General features: G+C 45.6%; 1 protein-coding gene across 1 annotated transcript in view; it reads left to right on the plus strand.

The window, feature by feature from the left end:
* Positions 1-2,978: 2,978 nt before the first annotated feature.
* The window catches only part of MYO5C (myosin VC), an 80,980-nt gene continuing 67,798 nt past the window's right edge, over positions 2,979-16,160 (plus strand). Inside the window, exons 1-6 of the mRNA XM_045900061.3 lie at positions 2,979-3,229; positions 8,267-8,432; positions 9,018-9,162; positions 12,070-12,226; positions 14,215-14,358; positions 15,113-15,194. Coding sequence (XP_045756017.2) covers positions 3,005-3,229; positions 8,267-8,432; positions 9,018-9,162; positions 12,070-12,226; positions 14,215-14,358; positions 15,113-15,194 — 919 coding nt within the window. The 5' untranslated portion in view covers positions 2,979-3,004. The remainder of the gene's footprint in view (positions 3,230-8,266; positions 8,433-9,017; positions 9,163-12,069; positions 12,227-14,214; positions 14,359-15,112; positions 15,195-16,160) is intronic.

Genomic DNA, 16,160 nt, shown 5'->3' on the forward strand with positions numbered 1-16,160 from the left:
ACCTGTCTCATATAGGAGGCTGCCCCCATTTCATTTGAAGTAAGCCTTCTGGAGCTTTTTTTTTAAAGCTTGAAGTAGATGATCTCCCGGGACCCTTTCAGTTCTAAAATTCTCTAGTGGCTGGGGCGCCTGGGTGTCTCAGTCGGTTGAGTGTCTGACTCTTAATCTCAGCTCAGGTCTTGATCTCAGGGTTGTGAGTTCGAGCCCTGCACTGAGCTCCACATTTGACTTGGCGCCTACTTAAAAAAAAATAATAAAATGAAATAAAATTCTGCTCATTGCCATAGATACATTGGGATATTTCATTAGTGATTTCACTTATGAGGTTAGCAATGTTTTTGATAGCCGACCTGAGGCAGGCAATGGTAGCCTATGGCAACAAGTATGTGTGGATGGAGGGTGGGTGTGCCTGTGTGTTTATGAGGCTTCTGTCCACCTGTTTGCATGGACATGTGTGCCTAATCATTGCCCTCCAGGTCATTCTTCCATGTTCTCTGACTCTGTGTCTGAAGTCTTACCCATTCTGTGACTCATTTCAGCAAGCTCCTACACTCCCAGCTAGCTGTCAAGAATTAAGGCAACACAAATAAATTGGGGACTCATGACTGATACCCAGCCAATGAGATGTATATATTTCTTTGCTTAAACAAGTCCATTTATATTAACTAGTAGATAAACAGATGTGCTCCTTATCAACTTTGTCCCAGTCTAGTACTGGCTCTCTGAAATTTGTTTTATACTTTTCTTTATTTCCTCCAACATCATATGAAAATTTTAAGCATACAGTAAAGTTGGAAGGACTTTATAGTGCACATCTGTCCTACCACCTAGATGCTACCATGAACATTTTGCCATATTTGTTATATGTCTATCCATCTTTGTATCCTTCTATCCAGCCCTCAGATCATCTTATTTTTTGAAGCATTTTAGAGTAGACTGCATACATCATACATGTCCTCCTAAATATATTAGTGTGCCTATTGTTAAGAGTTTCATATTTGTTTAGCTCTTCGTGTAAAATTTTCAAACAATGAAACACCAGTCTTATGTCTGTGTTCTGTGAGGTTTGAAAAGTGCTTACCACCTGGGTAACCCAAACCCTGTCAGGGTATAGAATGTTGCCATCACCCCAGAACATTCCCATGAGAGCCTTCCCACTCACTCCCCAGCCCCACCTACCCCCAGAGGCAACTATTGTTCTGATTCTATCCCCCCGCCCCTTAGATTAGTTTTACCTATCTTAGCACTTTAAAGGGATCCGTACAGAAGGTACTCATTTGTGGAATGCTTCTTTGGCTCAGCCTCATGTTTTGGAGATTCGTTCACATTCTTGCTTGTATAAGTAGTTGATTCTTTTTATTGGTACGTAGTATTCCATTGTATGAATATACCACAGTTTTATCTTTTAATTCATTCTCATATTAATGGACATCTAGTCTGTTTCCAGTTTTTGGCCATTATGAATAAAGTTACTATGAAGATTCATGTACGAGTCTTTTTGTGGACATATACTTTGACATGTGCCTTTAACGATTATTCTGATTATAAAAGTAATATATGCAACTGTAGAAAATATATAGCACTGTAATAAGGAAAATGAAAACGTCATAATTTTATTGCTAAGAATCTTTTTGTAACTGAAGACTCCTGAAGGTACAATCTTTCAACACGAAGGAGTATTTCCTCAGGGTCAGAAGGCACTGGTAGATTGGGGCCCAGGAGCAAAGGGGTGCGAACACACACGTGCGCACATAGGCACACGCAGGTGGCTCCCAGTTAGAGGCTGGCCGGGTTAGCAGGACCATGATGACTGAGAGCAAATGCCTTTCCTTCTTGGCGAGCCAGCACATACACGTAACAGATGCTTGGCAAGTGTCTATCGAATGCCCGAATGGATGACTGGATGAGCAAACCAACGGAGAGCCCTGCAGGACAGTGTGAGACGTGGGGTCTGGGGGAGGAGCAAGAGTAGTCGCGCGTGCTGCCGGCAGGAGGAGGGGACTTAATCGCGGCCCCGTGACAGACATGGCAGCCACCCCGTCTCTCTCTTGGGCGGCGTTCAGGCGCCACTGGTGAGTTCTGGGGAGTGAGACCGCCCGCTCCCCGTGTGAGAGCGTACTGGACGCGCGGCTCCGTCGCTAGGGCTGCCCTGCCAGTAGTCCTGGCCTGGGTGCTTCAACCACAGATGCTTCTGTTCTCACAGTTAGGGAGGCTGGCAGGTCCAAGCGCACGCACAGCTGCTTTCTCACCGTGAACTCACGTGGCCTTTTTTGGTGCGTGCAGGTGGAGAGAGAGTGCGCCTGTGAGCTCTCTGGTGTCTCTTCACACGGGGACACTAATGCCATCAGATCAGGGCCCTATGCCCTCCTTTAACCCTCAGTACCGAGTGAAGACCCTATCTCCAAATTCAGTCACTTCAGAGATCAGGGTTTCAACCTAGGAACTTGGTAGAGACACAGTTCAGTACAGAGCCATGTGGTTCTGCCTAAAGACTTGCAAACCAGCACTGAGCCAGGGGTTGCAATTGCCTGTTGGGAATTGAGCTCAGCGGCCACATCTGGCCTTCCACATTTCCCACAGTGGGAATCCTTGGCGGCTGACCAGTGAAATAACACTGCTCTAGCAATACGTCCGTAGCATCTGGCAGAGTGCTTTCAACTACACAGTCTGATTTCACCTCCCAGCAAACCTGTGAAGTAGATATTGTGCCTATTTTGTGGATGAGAAAAACGAGGCACAAGAAGTTAAGTGTCTGGCCCAGAGCCCACACAGCCCATCAGTGGTGAACCAAATCCCTCTGCTCCAGCTCTCGTAGACAGCACTCGGATCTTCCCGTGATGAAGGGACTCATGATTTCCTTTCCATTCCCAGGCTTTCCGTTTTCAAGGTATATTTAAGAAGCTTTGGGAATTCCATTGCTCATAAAATGAAGCAACTAGATGTGGTGCATCACAGACACACTGAAGATTACCTCATAAGCAAAAATTAGGTAAAAGTATTCCTGATGAAGGAACTGACTGAGCAGACAGAAAGAAATCTCCCGGAGTCTAATTATCTCATGATCGGTGTTTTTGTTTTCAAAGTGCTGAAATTAAGGCTGTTTTATTCTGTTGGTCAGTACAACAGGGTATGGATTCCTGATCCTGAAGAAGTTTGGAAGTCTGCTGAAATAGCAAAGGACTACAGAGTTGGTGACAAAGTCCTGCGACTCTTGCTGGAGGATGGAACGGTGAGGGTCCTTGCTGGCTGTGGCTGCCACAACATATAAAGGGATAACTGCGCCGTGTGTGGAGGGTGGCAGATGGTCCCATGGGAGTGGCCCCTGGTGCTGTGGATCCATTCCTGTTCGTGCCGCACGCCTGACACTGACCTAATGAAAGCATCAAGTGCCCTGCGTCACCAGGGCCTCTCTCTCGAACGAGACGCAGGAAACAGGTCTGTGTCCTATGCTCCATCCCCAGGGATTCAGCATGATGGGGAGAACGCTGAAGTGACCTGCCATTTTGGTTTCGTTGGTCTCAGCATAGAGACTGGGCAAAGATGAGAAACTTGGAGGGAGGTAGTTTGAGCCCAAGGCATAAACTGGTTGAGAGAAACCTCAAGATGGGAAGAGGAAGAGAAATAGAGGGAGATAGAAAATTGGAAGGGAGAGGAAGGGGGGGAGGAGAACAGAAGGAGGGAAAGTCCGTCCATGGGTGGTAGAAACAGGCAAGCATTGGGACCTCCAGGGGGGTGATTGGGGAAGTGACGGGAGGTGGGCAGGAACGGAATGCCCAGCTTTGTGTGACATTGTGAGGAGCCTGTCTGTGCTGGTGTGGCTGGATCACATCGGTGGTGGTTCCTGTGCTCAAGGGTGCCTGTGAGCAGGTCCTCCCAAAGGCTGGATATGTCTTTTGATTATCAGCTCCAGCAGATTTTACCGTTACTTTAAGTATCTATCATTGAGTTGTCTTTTGCCCTCATAGCCGTAATGACATCCCACTGAATCCATAGCGAGGGTGACCTTTTTTTTTTTTTTTAAAGATTTTATTTATTTATTTAACAGAGAGACAGCGAGAGCAGGAACACAAGCAGGGGGAGTGGGAGAGGGAGAAGCAGGCTCCTAAGGAGCAGAGAGCCCGATGCGGGGCTCGATCCCAGGACCCTGGGATCATGACCTGAGCCGAAGGCAGACGCTTAACGACTGAGCCACCCAGGCGCCCGAGGGTGACCTTTTTAACGTTAAGTGTCTGGATGCAGAGCTGGACAAAGGATTCGTGTTCCATCTGGATGTTAGAGTTGGTGCAGGGAATATCACATGAATATTAAAATGCTGGAATTTTTGAGTCATGCGCATGGTCTCTATAGAGACCGGACACAATATTTACACCCAGACTGTCCTGGATTTAGGAGTCATTTCCTGAGATCCTGGGAAGGGAGATGAGCATATGAGCATAGCAGTTAAGGGCACTCCCTCAAGAGTCATACCATGGATTCAAAGCCTGCCATGGCCACTTGCTAAGTCTATAACCGTGAGCCCCTGAGTTTCTTCATATGCAAACTGGAGTTCATAACAGTATGGTAGTGACAGGGTTGCTGAAGACCAAATGAGGTGATCCATGTGTGTGCACACACACTCGCATATGCAGACTCAAGAGAGACCTGGAGGGAGCACTCTGTGCTCGCATGGAGCCTGCCCTTCCGCACCAGTGGCTCCTTACAGCCTTGTTGAGCACGTCCCGCGCTCGGTCCAGGTTCTCGTTAGGGAGCGCATGGCTCCAGGAAGAAGAATCTCACAACTGTAGCAGCCGTGGCCACTTGCTGCCTTAGTCCTATCAGCAGGGCTTCAGGTAGCGACATTCCTGGCTCTGAACCCTAGCCCAGGAGAGGCAGGTAAGATGGCAGACAGCCAGACTGCTCCTTAGCTTAACCCTCTTCTCTTCCATGAAGGACAAAGCCTGTTTTGTGCCTCCAACTGTTCATCTAATGTTCTTTACATTTTCTGCCCTTCCCCCAAGGACTCTCCTGTTTTTCTCTCTCTGCGTCTCTCATACACACACACACACACATAGAGGCAGTTCTGAACTGGAAAAGGAGGTTTTTTATTTATTTATTTTTAATTTTTTTTTAAAAGATTGTATTATTTGAGAGAGAGAGAATGAAAGGGGAGAAGGTCAGAGGGAGAAGCAGACTTCCCCCGATGTGGGACTCGATCCTGGGACTCCAGGATCATGACCCGAGCCAAAGGCAGTCACTTAACCAACTGAGCCATGCAGGCGCCCCAAAAGGAGGTTATTGATTTAAAATAGATAACAGAAAAACTCAAGGAAAGAAAAATTGTAGGTGAGCAGCATTTTTCTTGAAAATGTGTAGATTAAGAATAGTCTGCTTAACTTGACCCCTATCTTAAACCAGTCACAAAAATTAACTCAACATGAGTTAAAGTTTTAAATGTAAGACCTGAAACCACAACATTCCTAGAAGGGAACATAGGAATAAAGCTCCTTAACATGAGTCTTGGTGATGTTTTTGGATTTGACACCTAAAACACAAGTGACAAAATAAAAAATAAGCAGGTGTGACTACATCAAACTAAAAAGCTTCTGCCCAGCCAAAAAAAAAAAAAAAAAAACTATCTACAAACTGAAAAGACAACCCACAGAAGGGGGAAAAAGTATTTGCAAACCATACATCTGATAAGGGGTATTATCCAAAATATACTTATATGTGGAATTTAAGAAACAAAACAGATGAACATAGGGGAAGAGAAGGAAAAGTAAATAAGATGAAAATTGAGAGGGAGACAAATCATAAGAGACTCTTAACTATAGGAAACAAACTGAGGGTTGCTGGAGGGGAGGTGGGTAGGGGGATGGGGTAACTCGGTGATGGACATTAAGGAGGGCACTTGATGTAATGAGCACTGGGTATTATACGCAACTGATGAATCACTAAATTGTGCCTCTGAAACTAATATAAAAAAATTTTTAAAGTTTTAAAAAATAGCAATAAAAATCAATGCTGCTGAAAAAAAAGAATTCTTAAAACTCAATATCAAAAAGAAAAAAAAAAAAACAATAAGAAATGGGCAAAGGACCTAAACAGACATTTTTCTGAAGAAGACACAGATGGCAACAGACACGTGAAAAGGTGCTCAACATGACTAGTCGTTGGGGAAATGCAAACCGAGGCACCATCTACATCACCTCATGCCTGCTAGAATGGTCATCATCAAAAAGACAAAAAGTAACAAATGCATGGGTGGATGTGAAGAAAAGGGAACCCTGTGCCCTGTTGGTGGGCTTATAAATTGCACAGCCACTATAGAAAACAGAATGGAGAACCCTCAAAAATTTTAAAATAGAACTACCAGATGATCCAGCAGTTCCTCCTCTAGAAATATATCCAAAGGAAACAAAAACACTAACTTGAAAAGGTATCTGCGCCCCCACGTTGATAGCAGCATTATTCACAGTAATCAAGATGTGGAAACCACTTAAGTTTCCGTCGACAGATGAGCGGATAAAGAAGTCGTGTATGTGCATCCGTACGGTGGAATATTAGTCATAAGAAGAAAACCCTAACATTTGTGACAACACGGATGGAACTAGAAGGTATTATTCTAAGTGAAATAAGTCAGAGAAAGACAAATACTATATGATCTTACTTATATGTCGAATCTAAAAATAAATAAATAAAAAAACAAGACAAAACTCATAGAAAAAAAGATCAGACTTCTGGTTACCAGACACAGGGGTCGGGGAGGGGGAATGGAGGAAGGTGATCAAAAGATACAAACCTCCAGTTAATAAGTGGTAGGCGTGTCATGCATGGCATGCGGACTGGGGCTACACTGCTAGGAAAGTTCAGCTAAATCCTGAGAATTCTCATCACAAGGAGAAAATTTTTTTTTTTCTTTTCTCCCCTTTTTTTATTACATCAATATGAAATGATGGATCTTAGCCGAACCTACTGTGCTAATCATTTCACAGTACAAGTAAATCACACCATCGTGTTGTACCCCTTAAAATTACACGGTGATCTATGTCAATTATTTCTCAGTAAAACAGGGAAAAATAATAACTCTGCTTGAGGCCGACCCACGAATATATTTGCATTGAAAACAGAGCGGGCAGCTATGATTCAATCCAGTTGGCCTGGATTGCCCTGAGCCGTTCTCCTTAAGCCGCACAGACCGACCACGTCACCAACAAACAAAACCCTATTGGTGGTGACAGGAGGCATCATGACAGGCTTCAGAGCCAGCCAGATCCGTACGAACTGTGGGAGCTTGGACAAGGACCTCGACCTCTCTGAAGCGGTCTCCTTAGCTGTTAATTAGGGTAGTCGTGCCCTCCTTGGAAGGCAGTTTTCAGGGCACCAAATACTTGGCAGAGGGTCTGCGCAGTGGGCACCTGCGAGGGGGCAGCCAGGTCACCATGTAGAACTACTTCAGGACCAGGGATCAAAAGGAAGGCAGCCTGGGAAAGTGACAGGGAAACAAGCTTGCGGGGTGATTTGGCGCGAGTCACTTCCCCGGGCTGTGAAATGAAAGTGAAGAAAGTAAGAACAGGTGGTCATCAAGTCCCTTGATACTCTGACATTTGGAGCCTGGGCACCTGTGGCATGGACACCCCAAGGCTTACTAACCTCTCTTTCATTCTACTCAGGCAGCTACTGTCAGAATACTGGGCGAAATCCAGCAGAGGAGAGACCATCCCCAACAAGTTACTCAGCCCAGGGCCAAGGATGATAGGAACAGGCAGCCCTCAGCTAAAGACAGGAGTCAGGAGCACCCAGGTCCTCTCAAAGAGAGACTGTCACCCACATGGGCTCCTTCAGACACTCCTCACCACCCAGCAGAACACTGTTTTCAAGCAAAACGTTCATGGCGCTCAGCATCTAAACTACATACAAGTGGGGGACAAGTGGACCCCCTGTGGTAGAGTTGGGGATGGCGTGCCCACGTCCCTGCCCATGTGGCTTCCCTGTCACCTCTCATTGAGGCTTCACTGAGGTCCTGTAGCTCCACCCAGTCTTTTCACAGAGGAGAGAAGGGCCCAGAAAGGGTGAGTGACTTGCCCTAGGGCACACAGCCAATACCCTGGTCCCCTGGCTCCCATTTCCCAAGAGTCAGTCATGGAAATTGTTTTCTCTTTGCGGTACATAAGTTTGTTTTTAGAGTGTCAGGGATCACTCCAAAAGGGGGGCAGATAGGACAGAGGACAGGAGTTCAGAAACACCCAGTCTTTTACTTCCAGAACTTTAATTTTATCTTTGTCCACAGGAGCTGGATTATTCCACTGATCCAGAATCCCTGCCTCCGCTTCGGAACCCGGACATCCTCGTGGGTGAGAATGACCTCACAGCCCTCAGCTATCTCCACGAGCCCGCGGTGCTCCACAATCTCAGAGTCCGCTTTGCAGAATCCAAACTCATTTACACCTACAGTGGTAAGGAGAGCGATTCTAAGAGAGCAGGAATGACCCAGAAATACTGCGCTTGCTGTCTAGGGTGTCCTGAGTACATTTTAGTTCATGTTTACGTTAGAGATGTTGACTTCCGCCAAAATGTGTACTCAGACCTAGACATTTGCCCAGATTTCTATCTAACAAGCACACACATTTGATCTTCAAGAGTCTGTTGTAAACAGAAGTGTCTAAGGTGGGGAAAATCTTTCGCAAGAATTAAGATCAGATCCCAAGAAAAATATATCTGGATAAAGCTTATGTTTGAGTTTCTCGTTGGATTTGATACATTTATTACTTATTTTGGGCAATGATGTTATCATTATATTTACATTGAGAATTGTAAAACCTTTCAGTTTTAGGGCATTCCCATCTGTCATCTCCTCCAACCCTGACAGTTATCCAGAAATGTGGGTGGCATCCACAGGGAACTGAGATTCAGAGCATTAGGTGACCTGCCCAAAGTCACACGGCAGGTTTAATAACTGGCAGAGCTGGGCTTGCTCCAAAGAACCTGGAGAAGCAGGTGGCAGTAAGACCCCCAGCACTGCATTGGACATCTTTCCCCAGGAATCATTTTGGTGGCCATGAATCCTTACAAGCAGTTGCCGATCTACGGAGATGCCATCATCCACGCCTACAGCGGGCAGAACATGGGCGATATGGACCCGCATGTATTTGCGGTGGCAGAAGAGGCTTACAAGCAGATGGCCAGGTAGCCTCCTGCTGGGCAGGGCTTCCTCTTTCTCTCCCAGGGCCCTGCCCCTGCGTGTGCTGGGCCCTCACAGTGGAGGGGAAACCTCTGGCATTGGTCTTATTAAAGGTGACCATGAGACCAGAGGGGACTTCCGGTGGAGCGGACTACCTATAACGTAGTAGCAAATGACTGCATGTGTAACCTGTCTAGACCAAGTTTCCTGGTTTTTCTTCCTTCTAGGTAGTCAAAAGTCAAACCTACCAATCTGGGAATGGCAGATGCTTCTCTTGCGGTGTGTTTGGTTGGAGGAATATTGATTTATTCTCCACTGTGAGCTGCTTAAGCTTTTTCCCCCATCCGGGCCAGCAAAATTTTATGATAGATGAGCACAGGTTTTAGATGTAGAAGATTTGGAGTTTTATCCTAATTTTGCCACCTGTGTTTTGTATGGCCCCATGGAGTTCTTGTTTTGCTAGCAAACATTTATTAAAAGCCTCCTGTGGACCAGGCACTGTGCATACGTTCCCGTACATCATCGTGGGTGCTCTCAGACTGGCCTGTGATGGAGATGCCTGAGCAGGAAGCTGAGTTTTGGGGGTCACCCCCCCCCCAAGTCCACCCAGCAAACATAGCTGGGATGTGTGCTCAGGGTTTTTGACTCCACGTGTAATTTATTTTTCCCATAACTATTCCTTCGGCTTCAATGTCCTCATCTGTAAAGTATGAAGAGTAGAAACACCATCTTATCTTTGTAGACCCTTTTATGGTTTGCAGAAGAACTTTCCAGGCAGTGGTCTCCTTTAAGTCTTGCGACACCCCTGTGAGGTCCGTTGAGCTGCCATAATTTCCCTCATTTCATGAATGCAAACCCGAGGCACAGGGCCTGGACCTGCTAACTATTTACCACATAATCCCGGGCACAGCATCTGAGCTTCCTCACCTTTAGTGTCTTCATCTGTGAGCCAGACACTCGGAGAGCACCCATTCATGTTTCACTGCTTATAATCGGGGGAAAAGAATGGTGGCATAAACCAGGTAGCTGTGTATGGTTCTCTCCTGCAAAAAAGACTGATGGGCTGATGGGCAGTCTGGGACTAGTGGGGCACCTCTACCAGTTGTCAGGGACCCAATGCCTTCTAGATCCTCTGTCCCTGGAGTGAGGCTCTCCTCCTGGGGGCAGGCTAATACTTAGCCATCTCCTCCATATTCTAGGCGACAGAGTGTCAGAGGGGAAGTGTGTGCTCCATGAAACACCTCTGCTCACAGCTCATTGGCCAGGACCTAATCCCACGGCCATGCCTAGGCTGGGATATATAGTCTTTCATATGGGCAGCAGTGTGCCCACTGAAAATTGAGACATAGTTTCTAAGAAGGAAGAAAAGGATAAATGTTGGGTAGAGATTTACCAATTAATGACCAATTACTTTGGTCTCTGCTACAGCATGTTTCTTTCCAGTTATAAAACAACCATGGTTCTGGGATTTGCCCTGGCTCCCTGTAGGTCTCGTGGGCATCTCTGTGATTGAAGTTCATGGAGTTAATGAAGTTCACAACCTGTTGGGCCAGGGCTGCTCCTGGGTGTCAGCAGTATGAGCTCACTGGAGCCGTAGGGCTGAGCCAGGTTCAAGCTCGAAGAGCCCGTTTTCTCTTGAGGTCTAATTCTAACAGTACTGAACATAAGGTAGGTTTATATTGGACTTGCTGATGCTAAACTGGGAGTCAGAAGAGCCTGGTTTTAGAACCCCCTTCCTGTTCTACCTGGCCAAGGGATACTGGGGGTGTCTGTCACTCACCTCCTCACAGGCTGGCTTTTTTAGATAGGAGCTCTATCTCTGAGGTCCTCCCAGTGTTCACAGGGAGGCTACATGCTCTGTGTACTGGGTCAAGTCACTTTACCTTTTTGAGTCACTATTGTAGTCTTCTGTTTACATGGGTATATGTGGCGTAGGATTTTTTTCAAGGCTTAAATGAGAATCCTTATAAAGTATTCATGTGGTACCTAGTATACAAGCGATGCTGGATACCTAGAACAGCATTATAGTATGGTTCTATCATCTCATGATATGAAATACATTTTTTAAGATCTCTAAATTATATAGAACATGTCGGTTTACTGAGCACATATGTTCCCAATCACATTTTGAATAATTGCTCTCCAAATAATGTCTTTAAGATGTTTTATGTTTATGTGGGGATACACAGAGAGGAGCTGACCTGGTCCCGAGACAGCTATCTTCAGAGGCCTGCTTGCAGGGTTGGCCCAGGGCTAGCCTTTGGGAACTTGGATTTTAGGAAGTTTCCCACTGTGCTTGATTGATGAGAGTGACGCACTGTACCTAAATTGTTTGTGTAAATGATGGAGTTCTTGCTGAGCACCTACTTTCCTTCTGATCATCTGGAAGTTTGGTATGTGCTCTGCAGAGGATGCCTACATGATCAGCCCCCGGTGAAAACCCTGGGTCCTGAATCTCTGAAGAGCTTCTCTGGATGACAGCACTTCCCATGGGTTGTCATAACTCATTGCTGGAGGAATAAAGTGTTTATGCCTGCCTTCCTCTGGATTTGTCCCCCTGTGTCTTTCCCTGTTGCAGATTTACTGCATATCCTTTTGCTATAATAAATCTTAGCCATGAATATGGCTATGTGCTGAGTCCTGTGGGTCCTCCTAGCAGATCACTGACCTAGGAGTGGTATGAGGGAACCTCAACATGGGGAACAGAGCAGGAAGCAGAGTTGTGTGTTCAGCTTGATCACATAGAAAAAAAGAGACTAGAAGGAAATTCACTGGAATGTTAAAAAATAGTTACCTTAGAGTAATGAAACAGTTTGCCTTCTTTCTGCTTGTCTGCATTTTTCTTACTGAGTATCTATTGCCTTTTTAATAGGAAGAAATGAGCATTTTAAAAATACTCTTATTTGCTTCAGAAACAATAAAAATCAGTCAATAATTGTAAGTGGGGAGTCAGGTGCTGGAAAGACTGTGTCCGCTCGTTACGCCATGAGGTACTTCGCCACCGTCAGCAAGTCCAGCACTAACACCCACGTGGAGGACAAGGTTCTGGCGTCGAACCCCATAACTGAGGTATGCAGCCTGCGGGGGTGGGGAGCAGGGTCACAGGCGACAGTGTGGAATGAGGGAGAAGTGGGTTGGTGGGTGCATGTGTTGTCTCGGCTAACTTGAGTCCTTCCCCTTTAAAGACCGTGGAAGTGAGGGCAGGAAAGAGCCAGGAGGCCTGTTCTCTGGTGGGATTTGGAGGAGCTTGGGGTGGAGACTGCTGCCGCCGAGGCTCTCTCCGCAATCTGCTGGGCTAGAAATCGGATTTCAGGAGTCCCCTGTCTGCATTTCTATCCCAAAGGAAATGTCCTCAACCATAGGCAGCACTGGTGTGCTGAGACCAGTGGTGTTCTCCAGCAAGCGCACCAGCTTTCATGAGCTGACTGGTAAATATTCAGAATTTTTTTTTGCAAGCCGACTGTAAAACCTGTGGCAGTTCGACATCAGTCATGGTGGGAGTATTTACACCTTAAAGATTGGCCAGTGCCACGTATCAAGACTCTTCCTGGGCGCCTGGGTGGCTCAGTTGGTTAAGCGACTGCCTTCGGCTCAGGTCATGATCCTGGAGTCCCGGGATCGAGTCCCGCATCGGGCTCCCTGCTCGGCAGGGAGTCTGCTTCTCCCTCTGACCCTCCCCCCTCTCATGCTCTATCTCATTCTCTCTCTCAAATAAATAAATAAATAAAATCTTTAAAAAAAAAAAAAAAAGACTCTTCCTCCTCCCCTCCCTGAGAGCTGATCCATCTGCCCAACACTAACCAGGTCAGAGGTGTGGACAAGGCCAGCTGTGATGGCACTCAGGAGAAAGGAGCCAGCCCTCAAGGGAGAAGGGGCATCTGAGAGGCTCAGGGGATGCCCAGAGGCCAACTCCGGCTGCTTTGCAAAATGGGAAAAGGATTGACTTAGATTTATTTGGAAGCACAGCAAAAAATTAAGACCATTAGATTCCTAGACCTCCTCTCTCTGTTTTCTCAAATCAGAATCATCAACGAATATGTATCAGATCACCTGTTTTGTTTAAGCCACTATGTCAGGTAATACAGGAAGTGATGGAAAAGGGTAAGTCCCAGTCCCCAAGTCTTAAGACTCCTCTAACATAAATGTACTTTTAAGTTAAATGGAAACATAGATCACAATCTAAGAGCAATAGAAAAGTTGTCCAGAGGCACTGCCCAGTGGATAAATTTATGTGATTATTTGTTTAGGGTTGGTCCCGCCCACTAGATGGTAAGCTCCAGAAAGACAGGGCCATGTCCACGTGGCTCACCTTTGCCACCCGAGCATGTGGCCTATAGCTGGGACTCAGTAAATATGTGTCGTCAGAAAGCATGATAAGCCGGGCAGGAAGATTAGTTTGTGTGCATGAGAAGGGTACTTCCAGATGGAGAGTTCTCAGGAAGGGGGGGGCGGGGGGGATGGGTAGAGGAGAGACAGAATTCAAGAGTAGAAGTAAAAAAGCAAAAATCATGCCAGAACATGGAAAGGATGGGAGAGGGCAGTTTTTTGGTTGAGTGGAAGGTCTGAGTAGGGAAGTGGTAAGAGATAAGGATAGAAATAAAGTTTGGATGAGCGATGTGTTCTTTTAAGTGAGCATCTGTAATATTCAGGACGTGGATGTGTTGAGGCCCTTTGCATTATCTTAGGTCATCCTCCCAACTCTGCAAGATGCATATTATTCCCATATTATGATAAAGAAATGGAGCCTTGGAAAGATAAAATAACTTTTCCGGCATTGTACAGATAGCAGAAAAGGAACCTGGAGCCATGAAACATCAGAACCTGTGCTCTTTCTAATCCTGCCCAGTGTCTCCCAGCAAGACGGAGGCGAGCTTTGAATGGCAGGCTGAGGGTGTGTCATGCTCCCCGCGAGCTTTGGACTGCTTTCCTTCCCCACCCCCACCTCCCTCTACTAGTCAGACCTTTCCCCAGCACACAGGATTGGGTTTTATTAAAACTGCTCCCCTAGTATTGTGCAAAGATCTTTTTAACATTATTGAGAGGCCTGTGTTTTGTAGGCTGTCGGAAATGCCAAGACCACCCGCAACGACAACAGTAGTCGGTTTGGGAAATACACAGAAATCAGTTTTGATGAGAGAAATCAAATTATAGGAGCCAACATGAGAACTTACCTGCTGGAGAAATCCAGAGTCGTCTTTCAAGTAAGAATAAAAATAGTAGTTAAATTTCCTTTTTCCCAACTTTTAAGGTACTGTTTACACTTACATACTCATTAGACAACCTACATTGCTCTGTGACTTGAAGAAGAAAGTTTCCTGTCTTTCATTTGCATCTTGGCTTATTTTTTTTTCTGTTTCTTAAAAACAAAAAATTGACAGATGCAGTATCAGTGGAGTGATACGAATCCACTGAAGGGAAAAATTATGATTTTTAATTTTGGATACTTAAAAGATCCTTAGAGTTTAGCAATCAAGTTTATCTTTCTAGAACACAAAAACTGCTTGAAACAGACAAAGCTGTTAGACTGGCTTTCCTACCAGGAAGGGACTGGGCTTACAGCTAGTGGGGGGAGTTTAAGAGAAAGGCTTTTCTGTCAGTCAAGTGGAGAAAATTCTCATAGTTTTGGCCCAAGAGAGTAACAGTAAGCCTTGTATTGCAGGGAGTTTCTTAAAAAATTTCACTGGTGCAAATTACATTATTCTCATGTCACAGAATGTTTTCATTTAATAACACTTTCTCTGGCGTCCTTATCTGGAAAGTGATCTTGAGCCAGCAGAGAGGGAACAGGTTGGGTCACAGTGTTATTGACCAGAAGAAAAAACCCAGGTAAATGTCAGTGTCCATGAGAAGAGAATTGTCAGTCAGGGTTAGCCATCTAAGCCCCCTCCATTAAAAACCTCATATTTTTACTTGTAAAGGGCTGATATAATATCAGGACTTTTCTTTATTTTACAGTCAGAAAATGAACGAAATTACCACATTTTTTATCAGCTTTGTGCATCTGCCCAGCAGTCGGAATTTAAACATCTTAAATTGGGTATGTGATGGATAATGCATGGAAGTGTCTCTCTTTTATGTAGGGGCTTAAATTCCAGGTTGATTTCTTCTTCTTCTTCTTTTTTTTTTTTTTAAGATTTTATTTATTTGAGAAAGGGAGAGCAGAGTGAGAGAGAGAGAGAGAGCATGAGCGAGGGGGTGGGGAAGAGCAGAGAGAGAAAGAGAAGCAGGTTCCCCGCAGAGCAGGGAGCCTGACTTGGGGCTTGATCCCAGGACCCGGGATCATGACCTGAGCCAAAGGCAGACACTTAACCGACTAAGCCACCCAGGTGCCCCAAGGTTGATTTCTTCTTATAGTAATATCACTTAAAAAATGTTCTGTCCAAAGATAGATCCTTGGGTTTTGGGGGTAGAATTGATGCATCTAACTAAGGGGATAGATTGAGGGGCAGGGTGGCTCTAGGAGAAGAGACCCTTCAACTCCAGGGGTTTTTTCCAAGCTCATGGGTGATGATGGTCATCTAGCTAGAACCACCTGAATAAGGCCTCCTGACCCCTGGGACTTGGTGCTGTCAAATCCCTAAACTTTTCTTTATCTGAACATCCTTGGATGGCTGTTTTCCAGCATGTATGACATATTTCCCTGTCTTCTGAGACAGAGTGTCTCTGTCATCATTTGAGCTTCCTTGATGACTCAAGGTCATTATTATTTATAGTTCCAACTAATCATATTGCAGGGACAGCAGAACTATTTGTCCTTTAGTGCAAACAGCTTGATTCCCGTGCCGTCACGGCTCTCCTGTCTTGGTTGCTTGTGCTGTGTTGGACGATAGAATTGTCCAGTGTGTCGGAGTTGAATGCACACACTCCAATCGTGGAGAAGTTGCTTGCACTGGTGAAGAATCTAAATTTCCTTTATACGAAATCAGATTTCGTATAAAGATAACACCCATGCCTGTCTGCCAAACAGACTATGAAGAGTGAATTTGGGAGAGCTTTCTGAAGG

This window comes from Mirounga angustirostris, unplaced genomic scaffold (assembly GCF_029215605.1).
Source record: "Mirounga angustirostris isolate CCGP_5_RB_7025 unplaced genomic scaffold, mMirAng1.0.hap1 SCAF_9, whole genome shotgun sequence".
NCBI classification, from domain to species: domain Eukaryota; kingdom Metazoa; phylum Chordata; class Mammalia; order Carnivora; family Phocidae; genus Mirounga; species Mirounga angustirostris.